Genomic DNA, 22,855 nt, shown 5'->3' on the forward strand with positions numbered 1-22,855 from the left:
TTATAAATCTATTATCAAATACTGTAATTTGTAAATGTATTTTCATATCCTATTTCTAAACTGAAATTTAAACACCTAAAATCCTAATTCTGATTATAAATCTTTCCTAATCAGACAATAAAAAAGATTTTCTTTTTCAACTTGTACTTTTAAATCCTTTATGAAATTTCATTTTGTCTTTTCTTTACCCGCTCCTTTTCTTTTCCTTAGCCCCCCCTGTCCCAGAGCATCTCCTCAAATGTAACCAGCTCCCTCATTGGTCATTTTGTTAAACCAGTGTGGCAGTCTTACCATTGAGTTTTTTGGGGGGGTATACTGATCCGCGTGCTTCTGATGCATAAAAAGAAAAGCTCAGTGGTGTATTTCTGTTGGTGTGGAGGAAAATTTTGAAGAAAAACAAAACAAAAAAAGCTCCCGTTTGCAAGTCATTTTTTAAAAAGGTGTAGGGGAGCTATTTATTTATTTAACACCTATAAACAAGGCCTGATATTTTATGTTCTATTTTGCTGCCCTCATATTAGGAATGAATAAACCCCATTTAAACATAGACACAGACATTGTTATATATATGTGAGTGAAACACAAACTCGCTCAATCAATTTCATTTGTAATGAAACCAGATTCTGAGAGTATCTTCTCATCTACACCTAAAGGAATCCAGAGACTTTCAGTTGCTGTTGATCACTATAAATATAACCATGAAATAACATTGCTAATGTCATTACACAGGCTTGAACTGGATTACCGACTTTGGTTTGATTGGGCCCCCACTCAGTTAAAACACATCAACAAATGGAGGCTTGTATTCAATTAGGGCTGCAACGATTATTTTGCTAAATGATTAATCTATCGATATTTTTATTTTTATTTAATCGATTAACAATCGGACAGTAAAATGTTCCTTAAAGATTTTTTACGAAATGAAACCAGGTGAAACTAAAACGTTTCCCCTTGAGTTCTGTATAGAGCATATTGACAAATTTTTTTATATGCCATTTAGTTAATTGTTGTAAAATGATTATGCAGCCTATACTATTAACGTAATAATTTGCTGTGTGGCCATTACCGTTTGATTTTTTTTTTATGTAGACTGTTAAAAATTTGACAGATAGGCCGTAAATAGACTACAGCAGGTGTTAAGATTACAGAAATGGCTGATGAAGAAAACATGTCTATAAAGTCAGGCCATAAAAGTAGCTCTTATTTATATCTAATTATCAAAGCTATTACATCTGCATACTGCTGGGCCCCAATTAAAGTATGCCTGAAATTATAACAGATTTCAAATTTCCATCATCTTTACCCTTAAGAGGAAAATACTTTATTCCTACTTTTTAAGACTGCAAAAGGAACATGAGACATTATGCAAAATTTAAAAGACAACTTTAATTTCTCAAAATCTTTTGGTTTAAAAAAGGTTTAGGGAGGGAAAAACATGTTAAAGTCATTTTAATCAATAAAGAAAAAAAAAATTCTAACAACATTTCTCAAGTTTTGATAAGAAAAAAAGGAAAAATAAAATATATCAAAAGTTTAGATAAACCAAACCTTATACAATAAACAAAGAAACAATAATTAAATACTCCAAAGTAAAACCATTACAAGAACCTAGTATTGTTTTAATTTTCACCCCAGCTACAACAAATATTATATAGAGCAGTTCTTTAGTAACACCGGTAAGGTCAGTCAAACAATCCTGGTGTTTCTAGCCTCAGAAACCAAACAAACTACAGACTTACATTTGTTGTATTTGGAGCACAAGTTAAAATACTTTTAACTGTAAATATCATGTTATATAAAATAACCCTTTTAACTGGTTTTTCCACAACAATCTGGTTTGATAAGCTGTATGTTGTGAAGCTATAGTGAAACAAACTTTTATCTAACAGGAAACCTGAGATGCTGAAAAGGAAAATCAGATTCTAAGTGTGTGTTCGGTTAAATCAGATTAGGCAGATAGTGTAAGAAGAAGAATTCTTCCAGCTTGTTTTTCATCAACTTGATGAGGCCCTCATCACGATAGATCCGCTGGACCAGTATGTCTTCTCTGGAATGCAGCACTAGATCACACCATGTCGTGCCTGTCACCATCATCTGTCCTTGCATTTCCCAATAATGCTTGTCGGCCCTCTTTAGCTCTAAGACTCCATTACTACATTTCAGAGCCTGACACTCTATGAAGCTTTTTGCATTTACATACTTGACATGTACCAGCCCAAAGCTGCTCGTCTCTTTGTGGTCGAACACCAGCCCATCAGGGGTGGCTCCCAACCACGGGGCACTTGGGTGAACAACCAAACCACAAGGTGACCAGTTGATGTACAATTTTCGACAGTATTCCCGAAGAACCCCCGACTTCATTTCCTCATCAATCTGGGATGTCTTGCATCTGGCATTTCCTTTCTGAATCTTAGAAAGAAACTGGTCGGCGTGACTTTTTCCAGGCTTGAGCTTGCAGATTTCTCTAAAACGACTGGTGATGCGCATCATAAGTAACTTATCGGCAGCCTCTTTACTTCCCCGGGTACTCATCTCCAGGCCATGGGCCTCTTCCCAGGTGACAGTCATTGCATTTAAGAAAGCCTCCTCTTGAGGAGTTTGAGTAGTAGAGAGGGACATTGGTTCCAGTGTGTGAAAGGGCAAAGGAAGCGATGGCAGAGAGGGGGCATTCTCACAGGGCTGAAAATCCTTACTAGATGGCAGGGGGTATTGGTATGAAATGGGAGAACCTTTAGGAACTTCACCAAGAGCACACTCAACCCATTCTACATTCTTACCAAGGCCCATTTTGGTTATTAGTGGCTTCTGGTCGTCAGGAAAATCGCTAAACGATTCAGAAAGCCTCTCGAAAAAGGCCTCTTGGTCAGCTCGGGAAAGCATAAAAGACTTTTGAAGCTTGATTCTGAAAAAGAGACATAATCAGTAAATGTATATAATACTACAGGTAATATTAAAGTTTGCTGCAAAAAACCCCCCAAAAAACTAAATATTACCTAGGCATCTGTAGCATGGTTTTCTGTAGAGAGAACTTTGACTTCTGTCATGTTGTGGCAATATTTCAATGAAAGAGAAGAAAAAAAATTATTTTTACCAAGAAAAAAAAGATATACAAACTAAACAGCATCAATTTAGGTATCTAAGGCCATTAAAAGAAAAATTATATATATATATATTAGGGGTGCACCGATTGCAGTTTTCTGGCCGATTTCCGATCACCGATCTTTAAAAAGTCTGACCTGCCGATTCCGATTTTTGGTAAATACCGATTTTATTATTTTTTTGCTATAACCAACACTGTGTTACAAGATCGCAATTCACTTTCAATGTTACAATCTTTTCTTGAAAAACATGCCCTTGAACATTAGCCTTGAACCATTATAAACTTGTTTTAACTGCCCATGGGGTAGAGCCTTGACATAGAAATGAATTAAATAATAAATATTAATTAAAGAAAACAAACTTAAGACTACAACATTGGTCTTTTGATTTTTTTTACATTTCACATAACAAAACTTCAACAAAAGATCAGAAAAAATATGGAATAGCAACTGATTTTAAGACACTCGCGGAGGTAAATAGATTGGTGGTTAAGATCGGTTTCATCTGTAAATATCGGCCGATCACCAATCACCCTAAATTAAGGAAATCGGGGCCGATCGATCGGCCGGCCGATTTATCGTTGCACCCCTAATATATATGTGTGTGAAGGTGTCTCAAGATCTACATGAGAGTTTTGTATGGCTTACATTTTGACAAGGACTAACATATGTAGACAAAGATTGAGGAGCAGATGACAGTTGACTTAGTTAATAGTCAAAGACATAACAACAGAATACCCTTCGTTAGTATTAAACACAATGCAGCAGATACCAATGTTTCCTACCACAAAAGCTTAGGTACAAAACAAAAGAGAAAAAGGTACCGTTCCATATCCTATGTAACCTCTGCAGCATACCAGTGCCAGTTTTGGGATATTTATTCAGTTTGAAAAAATGTAAACACAAAGACAGGAAGAAAACCTGTCGTTTCATTCTAGGGCTTTTACCCAGGCTTGCATTAGGGCTCATAGAACAGCAAATATGTCATTGTAGATCTGGAGGAAGTTTAAAGTTAGGATGAGGAAGCTTTTTAAACTCAAAAGAATTTCAATTTATTTCTACATTGAAATCAACAAAACACTGATACCAGTCTCATAATATTGGTCTCAATTTATTTTGGTCTCATATCCTTTGTTGATTTAAATGTAGAAATTAGCATTTAAATCAACAAAGGAAACAGAATTTAGTTCCACTTACATTTGTACTTGTAGTTTCAGCATTTTCCCAATTGTCCTCCGTGTTGTCTTCTAGGACTTGCAGTGAGGAATGTGCAGCAGCATCATCTGCCTCCGAGGAATAACCATCTTCCTGTTCGCTAGTGTAGTTGTCCGCTGAGAGGGTGGAAGAAGATTCGTGCTGCTCAGCCATGCAGGTTGTTGCTCCAGCTTCCTCTTCAGGATCGTCTTTTACTCTAACTGGGATGATGAAGTTTTCTTCTTCCCCTGGCCATTGTTGCTGTTCTATTTCCCAGCTAATTTCACATTCAACATCCTCTTCTTTTGGTCTTTTATTCACAGGCTCTGTTGTTTCAAGGTTCAGCGTATTTGGTTCTGAAGGTTGGCTTCTGGTATTCATGGTTGTTTCTTTGAACAGATCAACATCTATCATTTAGAAAACATAAAACAAAGACACACAGTTGACAATACATCTTGCTCCTTCCTTATAGGGTCATAGAATGCAAAACAGAGTTTACATTGTCATAGATTAATAACGATAGTTCAGTGGGTGAAATGGATGTACAGAGAAGTTCAAACCCCATCGACACATCCTTGCTCTGCAAATCTCACAATTCTAAACTTCCACTATAAAACGGGCGAATGCAAACGAAGCCCTGAGTTGACGTAAATTCTGGGTTTTTGCCTTATTTGGTTCTGGCCTGTATATTTGTCACGCCCCGAAATTGACATACATTCACATACAGACTGAAGACATTTTTAAAGTCTTCCCAAGGATCCGAAGACCTGACAGGCATGGATTATTTTTGGCGGACCAGCGAACCGGACATTCGAACCGAGCTGACGGCTCGGTTCGAATGTCCGGTGTGTTTCAACTACGTGCTGCACTGTAGTGAACCAAAATCTCGGACGATTTTGAATTCCCCCCCCCCCCCCCCCCCCCCAAAAACATTTTCTTAAGGAATGAAAAGTAGGACATGCCCGGGGACAATATGCCATCTGGTCACCCTACCATATCAACAATTTGATGTTTCAGCGAGTGAGTGCTTGTTGCTATGATGCATCTTTGCTCAGCAGCTTTGCTCGTTGTAAACCAACCAATCAGTGCACAGCTCATCTAAATATTCATGATCATACCATAAAAGGAAGAAAACCTCACCTAGGGCTTTTAACAAGGCTTGCATTAGGGCTCATAGAACAGCAAATATGCCATTTTCAGCCAAACCAATGTTACAAACCCTATTGAGGACCAGCACCAAATACCCTATAGCAGGGGTCACCAACATGGTGCCCGAGGGCACCAAGGGGCCCTCAAGGACCACAAGGGGTGCCCTTAGAGTCTTCTGAAAATAGAACTCAACAGTGACCTACGTTGCTCTTTTTAAATCAGTTATAGAACATTTCATCATTTAATTATATAAAGTGTAGTGCACCTTATTCCTTATTATTTTGATATACTGTATATACCTGGATATACTGTATATATATTGTTTATTCTTAATGCACCTTTTTCCTCGTTTGCACCTTCTTTAATTACTATGCCAATATGTGACGAGTGAATTTCTCCACTGTAAGATCAATACAGCTCATCTAATCTAATATTGCATTTAAGCATTTATAGAGATTTCAAAATGAAAATGTCTAAAAGAAAATTAGAAATTTAAAGAAACGATAAAGATATGTTTATAATGTATGAAGTTTAGGTGAACGTTGACCCTTGCAATTCATAGGTCAGTATTGGTAGCCCTTCCTGTGACTCAGTGCCGCTGAATTAGCCCTCAGCTGTACAAAGGTTGGTGACCGCTGCCCTATAGAATCATTCTATTACCCCTCTAAAGAAATCACACATTAGCTTGTTTTACCAAGTGGGAAATTTCTAAACAACTGGTGTAGCAAAAACAATTTAAAATCACTGTTATAAGGAGTGAATATTTGTGCAGTAATACATAGATGGAAATTGGGGAATGTTATTGAACTATGCCCCTCAGTTAATTCAATCTTAAAACTGCACAAATTAAAAGATCTTTTGAGGAACCAATAAATAAATGGTTGAAGGGTTGATGAGCCAGCTCTCTCATTGGTTAGACTGCACATCTACTTATTTTAATTTATGGTAACATAGACTCACATCCCCTACATTTTATTTATTTTTTTGTTTGTTTTGTATTATGAAGAAAAGAAAATAATGCTTTCCTTACTGAATAAATGTCCTATATGTTTACTTCCATTCCCAATAATCCTTTAAGACTCTTTGATAAGTTTACCTAATATTGAAGTTTGTATGTTATACAAGTACCTTCCTTTCCCCATCTTCATCCCACCTTTTTGCCATATTTCTGTTTCCTCGGAATTTACTTCCCCTTTTCCAAATTGAATTGTTATTGGCCCATCCAAACCCCATATAGTAGGGATGGGACGATTTATGAAAACCGTCCGAACCGTTTGGTTCGACTGTCTCGGTTCAATTCGCGTGTGTTTCGTTCGGTTCATGCGCTGCACCTTTTTCTCATAGGCGAAGCGTTTACACTCCAGAGCAGAAGGTGGCGGTACTGCGACCAAAGCCAACCACCAGTAGTAAACAAGAAGAAGAATTAGCGAAGCAGCTTAGCCTGGCTTAGCAGGGGAAAAAATCAGTTGTTGTGGAGAATTGTGTCGGAATGGCGAGTGGAAAAAAGAACAGGCGTTGGAAGACGTGCCAGCAGTACTTTATAGGTCTGCTGTATGGGACCGCTTTGCATTTAGAGTGACCTACGATGACGGCGGAAAGAAAGTTGTGGATAAAAGTGCAACAGTGTGCAAGCATTGTGCAACACGTTTTGTTTATGCTAACAGCAACATGACCAACATGTCATGCTAACCCCGAAATCCCTCATAGGCCTACTCCGTCAGCAACCCCCGCTGCTCTCCAGACCGGCTGCTCAAAGCAAAGCCTACAGCCTCCACTGTGGCTCCCGTCCGCTCCCCTCTGAGTCCCTTGGAGATGGTAGAGAGCATGGGCGAGATGATTAAATACAAAGCAGCAAAACATGCTGAAATGATCCAGGGTTTCCCCGGATCTTTTAAAAATAATTACAATCCATTATTTTTTGGCGGATTTTTTCATTAATTTCATAAATTTGTATGGGATTTCGGTGTAACCATCAACATATACCGAATCGAACCGAACCGAAAACCGTGACCACGAAACCGTGAATCGAACCGAACCGTGGATTTTGTGAACCGTTCCACCCCTACCATATAGCAAATATGTCTGCAGTTTCATTACCTTTAACTCCTTCATGTGCTGGTCTATTAATTTCCACTGTACATCTTGATTCACAAAATGATTATTGATGAAGCCGGTTCCATCTAAAGATGGATTGGCTTAACTGGTTTAGAGTGTCCTAAGGGACCAGAAGGGTCACGGAAAAGGTAGGGCTGGGCGATATAGAAAAAAAGCTTAGCGATAAAAAAAAAAATGCATATTGATCGATATCGATAATTATTGAAAAGATTTGAAACCATATTTTATGTGCAGCTCTGCCTGGACTTTTTATGATATTGCTAAATGATTTAATTTTAGTAAAGAACACAAATACAGACTTCCAATTAAATATTGATTTAACCAACTTTTTTAACCATAACAGAATTGTTTTAAAGAAAAATAACTTAAGAGACCTGAGTTATGTAATTAAATACTGACAAAGAATAAACTAAAGTGACCAGAAAAGTGACCAAAATAAATATAACAAATAAATAAATAGAATAACCTATTTGGGTGGGAATAGTACACCACCAGCTTGTGGTAATTAAAAGATTGTAGGACTCTAGGCTACCATGTAAACTCCAGTCAACAAGAACAAAAACCCAAACAAAAATCAACCCACCCTTTAGCCTAGCATTTGTATGGGGTATTTTTTCTCACCCCTATTCTTCTAGAGGTGCTACTGGCACCTCGTTATGGCTCTGCTTAGTTTCCTGCTTTAACCTGAGTTATTACTTTGAAGTTGCTGGCCCCTCAGCATTTTTCTCTCAATTGTTAGAACTACGTGGGAAACTGCCCAGAAATGTGTATATATATATATATATATATATATATATATATATATTTTTTTTTTTTTTTTTTACAAAAACCCTTCTTTGGAACAATTTCCTCCGCCTCTCCTTGCTGCGACATCTTAATGTGCTCTGTGTTGTGGTTTGAGAGGGCGGCGCTTTGTGACGGCGTGCATGGGTCCGCGATTGTGATTGGTTGGGAGGAAGTAGTGACTAGCATAAACCTACATTATAGGCTACAATGAGAAGGAAGGAAAACTGCGTTTCTTTATCGAACTTTTATCGACTCTCTTTTTTTCTATTGCGCCACACGTCTATCGATCGATATATATCGTTATTGAATTATCGCCCAGCCCTAGGAAAAGGTAAATAGAGATGGTAAATACAAATCAGAGAAGGATTTGAAATAAAAGGTGAACAAAAAATAGAAATGGAACAAAGAACTACACTTTTTAATGTAAGATTTGTGTGATATGATAGATTTAGATAGGATTTGAAAATAAATACGTCAAATTAATAACAATTATAATAACAAATGAACTTTATTGATCTCACACTGGAGAAATTTACCCCTCTATTTAACCTATCCATCTGGGGAGCAGTGGGCTGCCATGGTGGGTCGCCCAGGGAGCAGTGTGGGGTTAAAGGTCTTGCTCAGGGACCCAGAGTAGCAGTCTGTGGGATTGGGACTTGAACTCAGAACCTCTGGACTCCAAACACAGGTCCTCTTTAAAAATGTAATTTAAAATGTGTAATTAGAAAAGGCTTTTCAAATTAGACTTGTTTTTGTGCGTTTTAAATGTAAAATAGGAAAGGTTTATATTTTTAGTGACTCTCCTGGTCCTCCATAACATTTACACACCGGGAACAAGGCTGTCCTCTTGGCGGGGTAAAAACTCTCAACCTACATTCCCACTTTTGCCTTCAAAATTATGCTAATCTGCTCAGGGAATAAACTTTCAGCTGTGAGAAGGAGTGTGACTCAAAACTGATGTTAAACGGTGCGCTAAGCTGAGGTTGGCAGACATTGTAAAGACTTTACAAAGCTACGAACCTATCCTGGGTAACTTTATTTCAGGGCTGAGCACCATGCGCAGCACGCTCCTCAGCCGTCTGTTTTCCTCGTAGCAAGACTCCATCATGCTTTCAACTTCGCTGAACACCTCCACGGCCAGACTGGTGAACTGTTCCGTTAAAAAGGTCTTAAAACTTTGAAGTTTTACGCTGTCCATTTTTAAACGACTTTATTATTAAATACACAGCGCCAGAAAGTCAGTGCCGCCTGCTTAGAATACAACAAAACCAAAACCGGAAATGGGATAAAACGGTCAGTCCTTCTGGGGATTAGCGTTGGATTTGAGTCAGTAGCGCCCTCTCTAGGACAAACACAAAATTATTTCTTTGAAACATTAAAAGCTGGCGTCCATTTATAATAATGAACATGACATTCATTTTGCAAAGATGTTTTATTGTTAGTTTATCAACATGGCAATTATACGGAAGAGGATTAGAGCCACTGAAAAAAAAAGTTAACAGATTTTAAATTTTCTATCAATTTATTATGGGAAAAAAGTCAGAATTATAATTATACATATATGTATGTCTGATCACAGCTTACCTTCGTACGGATTACTGTGTTCCCACTGTTTGCTGGCTTTATGATGTGCCGCTCCTGAACCCATCCATTCATGAACTGCATATGAGACTCCAAGGATTTGTAGCTTCGGAACTGTTTTGAAGTATAGGCGCTCACTCATCGGTGCTCCACTCATTGTTTGGAACTTCATATGGATCCAAATGATTAATAATGCTGATTTTGTCAACCTACCGCTCCCTGGCTTCTCTATTTAATGTGTCCCGGTAAATTCCAGATCCTTTTCGGGATTTTAACATCTTTTTTCTCTCTACTTCTGTCTCTTCTTTCAACAACAACGTTGTGTCAGAGCTATGTTTACGTTTGCGTAGCAGTCAGTATGGCTGCGACGTCCCACAATGCAACGTGGATCCCGAGCCCTATAAACTACACAATATGATGATTAATTTATAATAGGTCTGGACTTAGCAGATAAAGACTAAATTTACTAAAATTACTCCAGTTCTGCTTCTTGCTGGCGTCCAGCAGAGGGCATTATTCCAGGGAGGAGGGAAAAAAGGCCAGTAGACAGTGAGTAGACAGGCTGTATAAAGACTGATATATATTTAAGAAAATCATATTATTACTACCTTAAAATATATTCAGATGGTTCTAATAATTTAAAAGGACTATATATACCAGAGTTTAAAATATATATTTCTAAAATAATATCAGATCAACTGTCTGTTTACACAGCATAAATTGTGTCAATTATACTAAGCTTACCATGGGTAGAGAAGGTTAGAGCAGACAGGGTGGCCTGGAGGAAGTATCCTCTGTTGGTTCAGCTCCCACTTTAAGTCCTGTGAAATGATAGTTCCCAGGAAGCAGAAAGACTCCACAGTGTCAAATGTGGAGTCACAGAGGGCGATGGGGATAGCTGGGGCTGAGTTCTTCCTGAAGTCTAAAACCACCTCCACTGTTTTTAGAGCATTGGGCTCCAGGTTGTTCTCCCTGCACCAGGTGGCCAGATGGTCAACCTCCCACCTGTAGGCGAACTCATCAACAACAGAGATAAGTCACATGAGAGTGGTGTCATCCGCACACTTCAGAAGCTTGATAGACTGATGACTGGAGGTGCAGCTGTTGGTGTACGTACAGGGAAAAGATTAGAGGAGAACACTAAAACAATAATAAATCAATTATCTTCTTGACTTTGTAATAGGACTTAGATTCAGTACATTTTGATGAAAACAACTGTTTAGGCAAAGTGGGAAAAAAAGATGTTCTAGTCTAGTTGCATAGTTTGCGTGTGCTTAAGATATGGATTTATCAAGACAGAATTTTCCTTTCACTCATGCAAGCTGCTGTAGTGATTAATTAGCTTGAACTAAAATCCAGTTTTTCTAGTCAGTTTTTCCTGGCATTAACCCAACCTTCAGGTAAAGCCACAAAGGGTCTCACTGAAAAAAGTATGTTAGGGAAAAAAATCAGCACTACGTAATAAGTTTTTTATCAGTAATGAGAGAAAAAAAATTGTACTATGATTAGATTAGATTAGATTAGATTAGATTAGATGATTAGATGATTTTTATTGATCTCACAGCGGAGAAATTCACTTGTCACATATTGACATAGAAGTCAAAGAAGGTGCAAACAAGGAGGAAAAGGTGCATTAAGAATAAACAACAATATATATATATATATACAGTATATCCAGGTATATACAGTATATCAAGGTAAAGGATTAAGGTGCAAGTGTACCTGTATCGGACACAATGAAAAACAAAATAAAAATAAGAAATAAAAATATGTGCAATCCGGATGGCTTATATACAGGAGGGGGATTTACTTTTACGCCAAAGTGTAGTAGGTAAGGAGCGACGGTGAGGTAGTGGTGTGACTATTCTATTCACATATATTGCATTCATATATTCTATTCACATATGAGGTTAAAAAAAATGGGATGTTCCTCCAAAAAAATAAAAATAAAAACAACTGGCCTTTCTTCTTTCACAGGGTCAACAGTAAGAACACTATTCAGGGTAGGAAAGCAGGCTTTAAGGGTCCAGAAGCTAACAGAACTGCAGGATTTCAGCAAAGCACTGCCAGTCTTTAGCAGAGACAACAGCCTGCTGTAATCTTCAAGTCTGGAACAAAAAGTAAACTTTCCCAAAAAGATCTAGACCTGTTTAAAATCTCCTCAGACCGCGGGATAGATTGCAAGATCATGGATAAAATCTTAAAAGAAAACAAAACAGTGAGAGTGGTTATGGTAACATGACAGATTGATTATAAAAGGCTTGTCTGAAAGTGAAAACAGGTCTGCTCAGTGGAATAATGGTTAGCACTGTTGCCTTGCAGCCTCCATGCATGTGTGGCCTTCTCCCAGGCATTTTGGCCTTTTCCCACAGTATAAAAAAACATGCATTGCCTTGTAAGGGTCTGGCAATCTGATGAGTTTTCCCCACCTCTAGCCCACTGGCCGCTGGAGAGAGGCACCAGCCCCCAGTGACGCTTTAGTGATAAATGGGTATGGATCATTGGAACTAAAAAAACACCCTTTGTTTGACAAAATAAACCTAAACTATAACATGGAGGCATTCATGTCAGGATATGGGCTTTAGGATTATTCTATCAGTCGATGACACAAAGGGAAAATAAACATCAATGGACAAAATCACGAAAGGAAATATAACATTTTTAAATAATAAGAGCACAGCCAAGAATGAAATCAAACATGAAGAAAAAACAAATGCTACAACTGAACTAAATGGCATTGGCATCCTTTTATTTTATTTTATTTTTTTAGAAAATCTGTGTTTTTTTATTAATTTTATATGTTTTTATCTTTCACAACAATTGTGAGCCTAGTTTGTCTCTCTAAAACAGCCAGCAGAAGTTTGGCCTTTTTCCATAACAAAACTATTGCTTCTTCCTCTATTGTTGCTTCCTCCTCTGGACCTGCGCTTCATTGAAGATGGAACAAGAACAAAGCGGGGGGACAAACATCCTGTGGTTTGTTGAATAAGCACCAAGTCCCCACAATAAAAAAAGGAGAGAAACCATCTGACTTATTCATCATGAGGTTTAAAAACTAGCATCTGACATGAAGAGATGATGCATTGGCTCACATTGCACCGTACCATGAATGTTGAAATGAAATTTTCTTAAAATAATGAACTATAGTCCACACATCTCATTTAAGGCATAAATAAATAGAGGGAAAAAGAGTCCCTCTAAGCATGAGTTGTTAATAGCGCTGGATGATGCATGATATTGCTAGTCAAAACTTTCCTGAGCCAATTCCTTGTTAAAACATTATTGTCATAAATTTAAACACAAAAACTGAAAACCTGCCTCTAAGCAGTGGTGGACAAAGTACTCAACGGTAGTACTTAAGCAGAAGAGTTGATACTCACAGTCAAATCTTACTCAACTACAAGTAACAGTTACTTGTAGTTGTTAAAAGTACATGTTTGCATGTTAAAAGTACATGTTTTTAAAAGCACGTAAGTAGTCAAAAATACAACAAAATGTTATATCAGTATTTTTCTCTGTAATTTCATTTTATTTATTTATTTATTTATTTATTTATTTTTATTATCAGTGTCCTGTCTAGCAATGTGGCAATAAGAATAATTGTCTTGATGCCAAAAAGAGCCCAACAGATTTTACTTTCACAAGTGGAGTAGTAGGGCTATCGCCATAGTGTTCCTCTTGTTTCATGCATATAAATTGCTTTATTATAATTATGCAGGGAGTATAACAGAATATATGAACACTGCAATCGAAATAGAATAGAATGGGAAAAACAGAAGAAGAAGAAGAAAAAAAGAAAAGATGAAGGAAAGAGGAGATAGAAAGGAATTTCATTTTAAATAACCTTGTAACTTTCAGAAATCACCTGATTTATTGATGCGTAGAAACAACCTGCTGCAGATTCTACACCACCTTTAAAAGGACTCCAGCATAACAATGCCACAAACAATTATTTCATGTTCAAAACAAACCAAAAAGACAACAGGAGAGTCCTGATTCTCCTCACACTTTTACTGTGGAACAGAGGTTTACGGTTGAATCTATTATCACAAAGGAACAACATTTCTGATTTGAGAAAATTACGGTACTAAATAACTGGGCCACATGGCAATGACTAAAGCCTTAATAAAATGTATAAACCTGCGTCTGCTATCTGCCATGTTGAAATTGCATTTCAAGGAAGAAAAAAAGCAATAGCGGATTACAAAGCAAAGTAACAAGTAGCTTCCTAAAAATATATTGATGTAAAAAGTACAATATTTGACTTTGAAATGTAGTGATGTGAAAGTTATAAGTGCCCCCCCAAAAAAGTATTCAAGAAGAGTGAAGATACTTGAAAAAAGTACTTAAATACAGTAATCAAGTAAGTATAGGTTACTGTCCACCACTGCCTCCTTTCAACAACAGGAGAAATGAAAGTTTTAGAATAAGTCTTTTTTTGTTCATCCAAAAATAGCTAAATGCACACTTTAAATCAATAGTTTAGATCTTTTCCTGAAGTAGAAGCTTAGAATTTCAACCTGCACTAACCACTGACTTACACATAACATTAAAAATGATTGTTTACCTCTCATGTTACTAGATTTAATGTCCCATATAGACTATAAAATGTCTTGTCGGCAAATATAGTGAAATTGGATTTTATAACCTCATTTTTTCCTTTGGTTAGGTTAGTTTTAAATATTATTATTTTAGCTGCTAACTCATGAAAATCATGTTGATAAATGTAAACTTACTTCATGATCTGGAAGACTAAAGTCATTCTGTATGAGAGATCAAATTTGGTAAAACTTCACAAATAAGAATTCTAAATAAAACAAAGAACACTATGGCAAACAGTGAGCCTCCTCTTCATCAGATCATTGAAGAACAGAATGTCTTCAGTCAAAGGCTAATAACTGTCTGCTATACAGCGCACCCACTGCCTCAACATGAAATAAAAGCAAATTAATGTTTAAAGAAATTTACCAAATCCAAAATGTTTCTAAGGCAGGGCCAGCCTTGCCAACAGGTGACACTGGCAGCTGCCTGAGGCGCCATCTGCTGGATAAGACACTAAATTGCAGAATTAGACAGCTGATAACACATTCAACCACTAAATGTAGGCATAACAGGAAATAAATAAAACACAGAGTGGCATTATCTGATATGGACGACATTAGTAAAAACAAAACGTTTGCTGTGCAGATTAGCTCTAAAACAACCACTTTGTGCGAACTTGGAGGAAAAATGGTGGCGCCATGCGTTACATCAGCATTCATCAGCTTATTGGAGAAGGTTCCCCTGCTGTTTACTGGTAGGCTGGTTATTAATGCCAAGAGGAGCAAATGTAGCATTTTTTACTGCATGGCTCTAGAGCATAAACAGGGTCATTCATTGCTATTTGTTTCCATGAGGTCAGGGATTTTATCTGTGGTTTCTAATGGCAAAGTCTTTAATTCATTGCAACCAGATAAACTCTACAGAGCAAAGGCATGTTTTTCTGATCAAAGGGATTCAGTCAGCTTCAGCACCAGGGCTGGGTATTTTGGGTAAATCGATTCGATTTTGATTCATACAGTTCTAAATCAATTAATTTTGATTCGATCTGTTTTTACAATAATGAAAGTGGTTCAACTGTGTTTCAAAATACTCATGTATTCTGTTTTTTTTCCTGTCACATTAAACACAGAGTGCAAACTTGTAAATCAGACAGTTTAAACATGAGATTTGAACAAAACTGTCTCATAAGTGCAAACTTGTTTGTGAAAAGGGAAAAAGTGAAGCCTCACTCGAGCAAGCAGACGTGACACAGCAGACATGCATGAGCTGCATTATCTTCACTGCACAAACTATATTTACAGTAGTGTTAATATTAGCAACCATTTTTAAATTTAGTTTCAGTTTTAGTCCAGTTTCAGCACCGCTTCTTAGTTTTTAACACATTTAGTCGACATCATCCCATTTTTATTTAATCTAGTTTTAGTCGACTATAAGTTGAGCATTTTAGTCTTTGTTTTAGTCCAAGAAAATATTATTTTATTCGTTTAGTTTTAGTCAACAAAAACTGTCAACATTTTAGTCTAGTTTTAGTCAGGACATAATTTTAACCTTTTACTTTTTTGTCAGCAGATAATATTTAACATTTCCTAAAATGATTTCACATTTCAACATTTTCTCATCTTTTTGATAAAAAAAACACAATTTTAAGGAACACATGCAGACATGGAAGATGTTCTGACAATATTTGCATATTTATTTTGAACATTGTTTAGGTTCAAAGACACAAACACAAATGCTTGCATTAAAACAAAAAATACACCTGACAAAGGAAACAAATAAATAAAATAAAGTGTCTTATGAACTTCACACAAGTGCTGGCTGTTTAAAGCTAGTTCACATAGAATAATAAAATAAATCGATTTGAGGTCAATTCTGTGAAAAAAAAAGAAAACTCCAACTGATACAACAAAAGTTCTTTCCTGCCAGCTAGTTCACATGGTATATTAAGGTACAATATTTACGGTGAAAAAAGGCATAGCTTGCTAGTCCTGAGAGTCAGCTTTGTATTTGGTGTGGGCAATTAAGGAAGCTTGTATAGCCTGTCATTGTTTCTGGATGGCTGGTAGGTCGTTGGTGGTGGTGTATCTTCAATCTGGAACAGAAATTAATACAATGTCAGGATAGATGCACAGCATAACAGGAATTCCAAGTGTATAAGTAGCATATAGGTCTGTTTTTTTCCTTAACAAAAACTACGTTTCTGTAAAAACTACATTTGATAATCCATTTCAAACTCATACAAACAACCTAACTATCATTTTATGCAGGAATAAATTGTGGACATTTTTATGTGTGCATGCATTTTGGTTGTATTAATATTGATGCCAATTCATATCAAATGTCCTTGTAATAGTAATATGCAGATAAACCATAAAATGATAATATATAATTTTCGTCTCGTCTTTGTTCGTGGACTAAAATGTCCATAGATTTTAGCCCAGTCTTTATTTACTGAACTGCATTTACGTCTCGTCTTTATTAGCCCACAAAAATTATTTCTGATTTACTCCCAGATATTGTTTATTAGAGGGGATTTTCTTCTCGTCTCGTCTAGTTTTTGTTCTGTGAAAAATGTGCGTTGACGAAAATATTTTCGTTTAGTTTTGGTTAACGAAATTAACTCTAGTGGTCTGTACAGATTACAAAGCAGTTTTAGAAAATATTCAGGGAGAAGGAAATGATAGAAACGATTTAGTATTAGAAATCCAGCACAGTCTGTTCAGATTATATAGGGGTGGCACTGATAGTTGGTTATGTTGGGTTCCAGCACATGAAGGTGTAAAAAGCAATGAAAAAGCAGATATATTAGCAAAAAGGACTTTAGAGGGAACAATAACAATTACAATTCATTTTGGGAAAGGGGAATCACTTATTAAGAGTAAAGAAATGGAAAAAGAGGTGGAACAAAGATAAGAAAGGAGGATGATAATATAAGGTCCAAAAATCAGTATTAAATAGAGTCATTAATGAGAGAAACAGAAGGGGAAAAGCAAGGGTGTAACTTTGTGGAAAAATTGGTGGGGACACTCTTAGGGTCGGGGCCGATGGACCTACGTTACTCGACACAAAGCTTTCAAAAGGGTTTGCATTTTCCAAAAATGAGCTCAAACATATATTTATTGAACGCTTTCCTATTGTTGAGAACACGACAGAACCAAAATACACTGATATTTATATTTATGCGTAGTTAGACATTCATGTATTTAAAAAAAAACAAAAAAACAAAAACAGCCAATTTCGATGCTAGCAGTAATATATCATGCCTCCCTAGCATGTACACAATATCAGTTTCATTTATTCACCCATCAATCTATCCAGAAAAAATGTGGATGGATTGATGGATGCTTTCCCTTTCAGCTACATTAGTGAATATCGTCCTTCAAAAGCAGAAAAATCTAATTTAGAAATTTGTCCCACATGTTGCCAAAGTGTATGTATTGAAATTAATGGTGGGGACATGTCCACAGCAGTCCTGCATAAAGTTATGCCTGTGTGAAGAAGTAATAATGATCAGACTGAGAGTCGGTCATACCTATTTAGATGACAATTCATATTTAATAGTGAGGGCAAATAATGATAAATGTGAAGGATGTGGAGAAAAAGAAAATGTAGAACATGTACTGATGAACTGTAAAACTTATAAACCTGAAAAGGAAAAATTGAGAAGAATGGTTGGAAGGAGAGGACAAGAATAGTTTTTTTTTATTATTTATTTAATAAATTATCTTAAAAAAATGAAACTGATAGAAAGAATATTAAATTTATTAATTAACTTTATTCTTATATTTTTTATTTATTCTTTTTTGTGGGATAATTTATATATATATATTTATTATGTATAGCATACCGATCCACACTCCATTCCAGTAGATGGCGGTAATGCGTATCAGTAAGTTTCTTGCCAACCGCCATTAAAAAAAAGAAGAAGAAGAAGGCTGCAAGTGACAGCAGAAGTGGACCGTTGAATAGAGAGAGAGCAGTCGGTAAACGGGATCAAACGACGACCTGGCTGGACAGCTCTGTGGGAAAAAATTTATACACATATATCCAACAACGTTTGATTTCATTCAACGCTGTCACTTTGACGAGCTTTTTCCGAGCGGTTGGCAAACTTTTCCCAGTAAAAGTAACGCTTGCGTCGCCAGACTGAAGTAACACTGTTGCTCCAAGTCTTAGCACAGGTAACGCTAGTTAACAGCTGGCATCGAGTGAGCAGAAGCTAAGTGAGCGTTTACGATCCCATCAAGTTACCCGCTTCACCGAGCCTTTTTTTTTTTTTTTTTTTTTTGGGATCGCCGAGAACAACGTCAGGTGGTCGGATCATCGTTTGAGATGGGTGACATCAACCCATCGACATCCAACGTGTTCCAGCCAGAGGTGAGTGATTTATGTAACTGTTAGAGCGAGTTTGCTGTCACGGCTAGCGATGCTCCACTTGATCTACGTTTGTCATGGCAAGGGAGGGGGGCGATGTTAGCATGCTACGCTAATGTTGTCATAACGTTTAAAGTTACACACGATGGACATTGATAAATGAAATTTGTTTAACTCGAAATACTTGTCTAATTCACCTAATAGGCACTTTCTGGTGGTATAAATAGGACTTTGTCACTAAGTTATATTCGCTAGTCCCCAGTTTCTTCCCTAAATAACGCATTCCATCATCATAGCGGAGCATGCTAATACCAAATGCTAGCTAAGTAGCTGTCAAACTACATGGCTTTATCGTCAGCTATCAATTTGATATCATAAATGCTGTAAAAACTCGGACGGACAATGTTTATAAACGACGTGGAGCGTCGTAATATTAGTTTTCCCCCAACACCTTATCGGAGTTGTCGCTAGCACTTAGCAACTACTGTTTACCATTAGCCTAAGCTGCTAATCGGGCTGTTAGTTTATAGCTGTGTTCATCGGTGGGGGGTTGGTGACAAGCTAAGGTCTCCGCAATGAATCGTGTCCGATCGATTTCACTTTTCTACCTGAAGATCGAGTCTTTAAGGACATTTGTAAATGGAGTATTTGTTCGTGGCTGTGTGCCAACTGCTTTTCAGAGTGTGGATGTGAACAGGCGCTCACTTCTCCTTACTGTCAGAATCGCCATGTTGAGGCTGTTGATGTGCAGCTTTCAGCAACAACAGTTTTTGTGTCTTTTGTCAGGGTTTCAGTCCGCCTTACAGGAGGAGGAGGACAGTGGAGGATTTTAACAAGTTTTGCACGTTTGTGTTGGCCTATGCCGGTTACATCCCATACCCACAGGAGGTAGGTTTCTACTGTTTGTTTGTATACAATGAAAACATGTGTTAAAAATGAACAGTGTTTTTCAATATGGCTGGTTTTAAAATATAAAACTGAACGTTTCAATTATTCAGAAATCACTTTTTTTTCCCCAAGAATAAAACTTAAATGCTTGCAGTGTTTTTACTACTGACATTTTGGGGTAATGATCTTCTTTTATTTGCCTTGAATCCTGGGATTAGATTATGCAAAATTAAAACAAAAAACATTGCCTGGAATATTTCAACATATAATAGTTTTGCTAACAGTATAATAGTTTTGGAACAAGTGTTTAGTTTGCATTTGTTTACAAAAAAAACTTTAAAAGTTTAAAATTATTCCCTAAACTATTGGAGGGTTTTTATTTTATTTAGACTCTATGTGCCAAGCAAACCTATGCTCATGTTAATTTAAACTCTCACTGTAGAGTTAATTAAGAACAAAAATTATATCTTTGTTTTTTTTATGCCGTTCCTCAGGTAAATCAAACACCTATTATTTATCCCCTCATGGTTATCAACAATTTTCACATCCACTGCATATTGCCATTTGGATTAAAGTTGTTTAAACATACTGTGCAACCATTTCACTTATTTACCAGAGCTAAAAATGCTGGTGGACAAACGGTAATGTTCTTTATATTTTATCTAAGTTTTATAAAAAAAGATTGCTTCAGTTACACAAGCTTTTGTTTTGTGAAAACGTAGATCTTAGATTTATAAACATGTCATGTGTTAACAGTTTCAATTTTACTTGCAAAAACTGATTGGATCTATTTATTGTTTGGAAATGTGTATTTTACCTTAAAGCTCTTTGACTAACAGAAGTTTTTGTATTAACTTTCTATTTTTGAATTATGTTAACAATAACCCAGCATATGAGCTTGTTCAGATCATTCTCTGGGCTCCTCTGTAGTTTTTTTTCTTTTATTTTAACATGTGGAACTCTGCTGGTTTTACACATGGCTACACTGCTTCCTGTCATTCTTTGTTTTGTTTTTTTACAAGTCACCTCAACTTTCAGCTACTTACTGCTGTTACATTTACACTAAACTATCAAATGATCATCATTAACCTCTAACATTTGCTTTGGTAAAATAGTTGTGTTATTAATGTTTAATTTTACTGCTTTATACAGACATACATACCTCCTACATTCATCCACATACAGGTAAAGGATTTCTGACTTCACTACATTGTCTTTTTCAACTTCTCTTCAGGAACTTTTTTTTTTTATTAATTTGCAATTTGATAGTTTTAAAAGTTGCCATTGTAACATTAAGCTTTGCTCAGATTTTTTTTTCTTCTAAAGGTATAGTTGAGGATTTTCATGATTTTTTTAAAAAGACCTGCCCTCTCCACTTCAAAAAGAAAATGCACATGCACAACCCTGTACCCGCTCCCGAGAGGGAACGCCTAATAAACGTTATATAGTTTCAATATAGAGGAAGATAACTTTTACTAGCAGTGATGTGAAATAGAAATCTCTAAATAGAATGCCAAACTTTACCTGTCGAGTAGAAACTTTGCAACCAAGGCATCAGTGGGAAGCCCGAGCTGTGCTTTCAGTGTACGCCATTGCGTGAAAAAAATCCCAAAAACTCTCTGGTCTTAAACTGTAGTTCACCACAGATATACACCTGAAAGTGCGCATTCACAGAAAAAAAAAATAGCTAACGGGACGAGCATGTAGGACAGCTTTACGTCAACATATCACCAGAATGATTGACAATTAGGAGGGCCACTTATTTTGATGATCCCTCCGGAATATGAACATCCTCCACTATACCTTTAAAGCTCAAATAGGAATTACTGAGCATCTTTGCTGGACTGCTTTAAGGGTTTTGTTTGTCAGCTAGGTTTGACTCTCTTACCTCAGACATGTCCTTAAAACTGTTTAACTTTAAAACGACATCCTGCATTGCTGTTCTTAAATGGACATTGTTCTCTTACATTCACTGACTGTAAACATGTGTGGTATATCTGGGTTTTCTGACTGATCACCTGATCTGAGTATCGCTGCTTTTCTATTCCAGGACTCTCCACTTCGCAGCAGCTCCAGTCCTCCCAACAGCACAGGCAGCACTGCTGACAGTGATGGCTGGACACCAGGACCGCCATCTTCCTGCCCCCAGCGCCCGCCAAAGGTGCCCCAAGACAGAGGCAGGAAGCGTCCACAGCCTGCGATCTCGCTGTCCTGTCACGGCAAACGAGACGTAAGACAACAATCTTCTTATAGTTCGACGTATTTGTTAGATCAAGGTTGGACGCAAAAGTGTGCACTTTCTCTGCAGCGCACCATCTCCACCCTGCACCCAGACGACAACAGGAAAGCCGAGAAGCTGAAGAAGAAGAAGAGACGAAAGGAGAGGGAGTATCACTCTGCCGAGGAAAAGAGGGATCAGCAGACCCACAGGGCAGAACCAGAGGTCCAGTCTCCTCTTTCCTTTGGAGGCAGAGTAATCAAAGAAGAGCCTGAAGACGAGTTCAGTATCCCCCTCCTTCCCCCGTCCCTGCCCAGCCCATCGCCCTGCAAGGAGGAGCCGAAGGAGGAACACCGGCACTGGGACGGCAGAGACCTAGAAGAAGGCGTGGTGAAGGTACAGAAGGTGGAAGGCTTTTCAGGAAACCGAACAGTCTTCCGCCAGGGGAAACAGGTGGTGTTTCGAGACGAGGACGGCTCAGGAGAGGACGAGGACATCATGGTGGACTCTGGTAAGATTCTTTTGTGCCATTAAATAATCAAAGTCATGATTAATGGTTTAACAAACAAAAAAAAAACGCTAACCACCTTCTGTCCCTTCAGACGACGACTCGTGGGATTTGGTGACGTGCTTCTGCATGAAGCCTTTCGCTGGCCGAGCCATGATTGAATGTAATAAGTGCAACACCTGGATCCACCTGTCCTGCGCCAAAATCCGCAAGAGCCACGTGCCAGAGACATACATATGCCAAAGCTGCCGGGACGTGTACGGGCCCCCAGACGCCCGGCGCTCCCACCGCTCACGAGTCGGCTCGCGCAAACATCTGCTAGACTGACTGGGTGTCGAACCACAAACTTTTAACCCTTCTCGTCTCTGTTTACCCCACACCTGCTGGACCTGGACCAGCCCC

General features: G+C 37.5%; 2 protein-coding genes across 3 annotated transcripts; one reads left to right on the top strand and one right to left on the bottom strand.

The window, feature by feature from the left end:
- Positions 1-1,364: 1,364 nt before the first annotated feature.
- Positions 1,365-9,632, bottom strand: LOC119791831. Its single transcript, XM_038298168.1, has 4 exons — positions 9,363-9,632; positions 4,296-4,699; positions 2,994-3,037; positions 1,365-2,902 (listed from the first exon to the last, which is right to left on the bottom strand). Exons 1-4 carry the CDS (start codon positions 9,538-9,540, stop codon positions 1,939-1,941), a joined length of 1,590 nt encoding a protein of 529 aa, XP_038154096.1. The 5' UTR covers positions 9,541-9,632; the 3' UTR covers positions 1,365-1,938.
- Positions 9,633-18,395: 8,763 nt separating this feature from the next.
- Positions 18,396-22,855, top strand: phf13 (PHD finger protein 13). 2 transcript variants are annotated; one of them, XM_038298003.1, is made up of 6 exons: positions 18,396-18,842; positions 19,626-19,727; positions 20,880-20,912; positions 21,778-21,957; positions 22,036-22,456; positions 22,548-22,855. In XM_038298003.1, exons 1-6 carry the CDS (start codon positions 18,798-18,800, stop codon positions 22,778-22,780), a joined length of 1,014 nt encoding a protein of 337 aa, XP_038153931.1. In that variant the 5' UTR covers positions 18,396-18,797; the 3' UTR covers positions 22,781-22,855. The 2 variants fall into 2 exon arrangements, with proteins under 2 accessions (XP_038153931.1, XP_038153932.1); XM_038298004.1 differs by lacking the exon at positions 20,880-20,912.

This window comes from Cyprinodon tularosa, unplaced genomic scaffold (assembly GCF_016077235.1).
Source record: "Cyprinodon tularosa strain WSP-4 unplaced genomic scaffold, ASM1607723v1 ctg40, whole genome shotgun sequence".
NCBI classification, from domain to species: domain Eukaryota; kingdom Metazoa; phylum Chordata; class Actinopteri; order Cyprinodontiformes; family Cyprinodontidae; genus Cyprinodon; species Cyprinodon tularosa.

Bases quoted from the DNA above. Each gene is read 5' to 3' on its own strand.
- LOC119791831 (XM_038298168.1), bottom strand. From the start codon at position 9,540: ATGGACAGCGTAAAACTTCAAAGTTTTAAGACCTTTTTAACGGAACAG. The intron at 4,700-9,362 runs GTTCGTAGCTTT...TCTAAATGATAG, and splicing joins AATAAAGTTACCCAGGATAG to ATGTTGATCTGTTCAAAGAA. The intron at 2,903-2,993 runs GTAATATTTAGT...TCTCTTTTTCAG, and splicing joins ACCATGCTACAGATGCCTAG to AATCAAGCTTCAAAAGTCTT.
- phf13 (XM_038298003.1), top strand. From the start codon at position 18,798: ATGGGTGACATCAACCCATCGACATCCAACGTGTTCCAGCCAGAG. The intron at 18,843-19,625 runs GTGAGTGATTTA...GTCTTTTGTCAG, and splicing joins CCAACGTGTTCCAGCCAGAG to GGTTTCAGTCCGCCTTACAG. The intron at 19,728-20,879 runs GTAGGTTTCTAC...TGCTTTATACAG, and splicing joins ACATCCCATACCCACAGGAG to ACATACATACCTCCTACATT.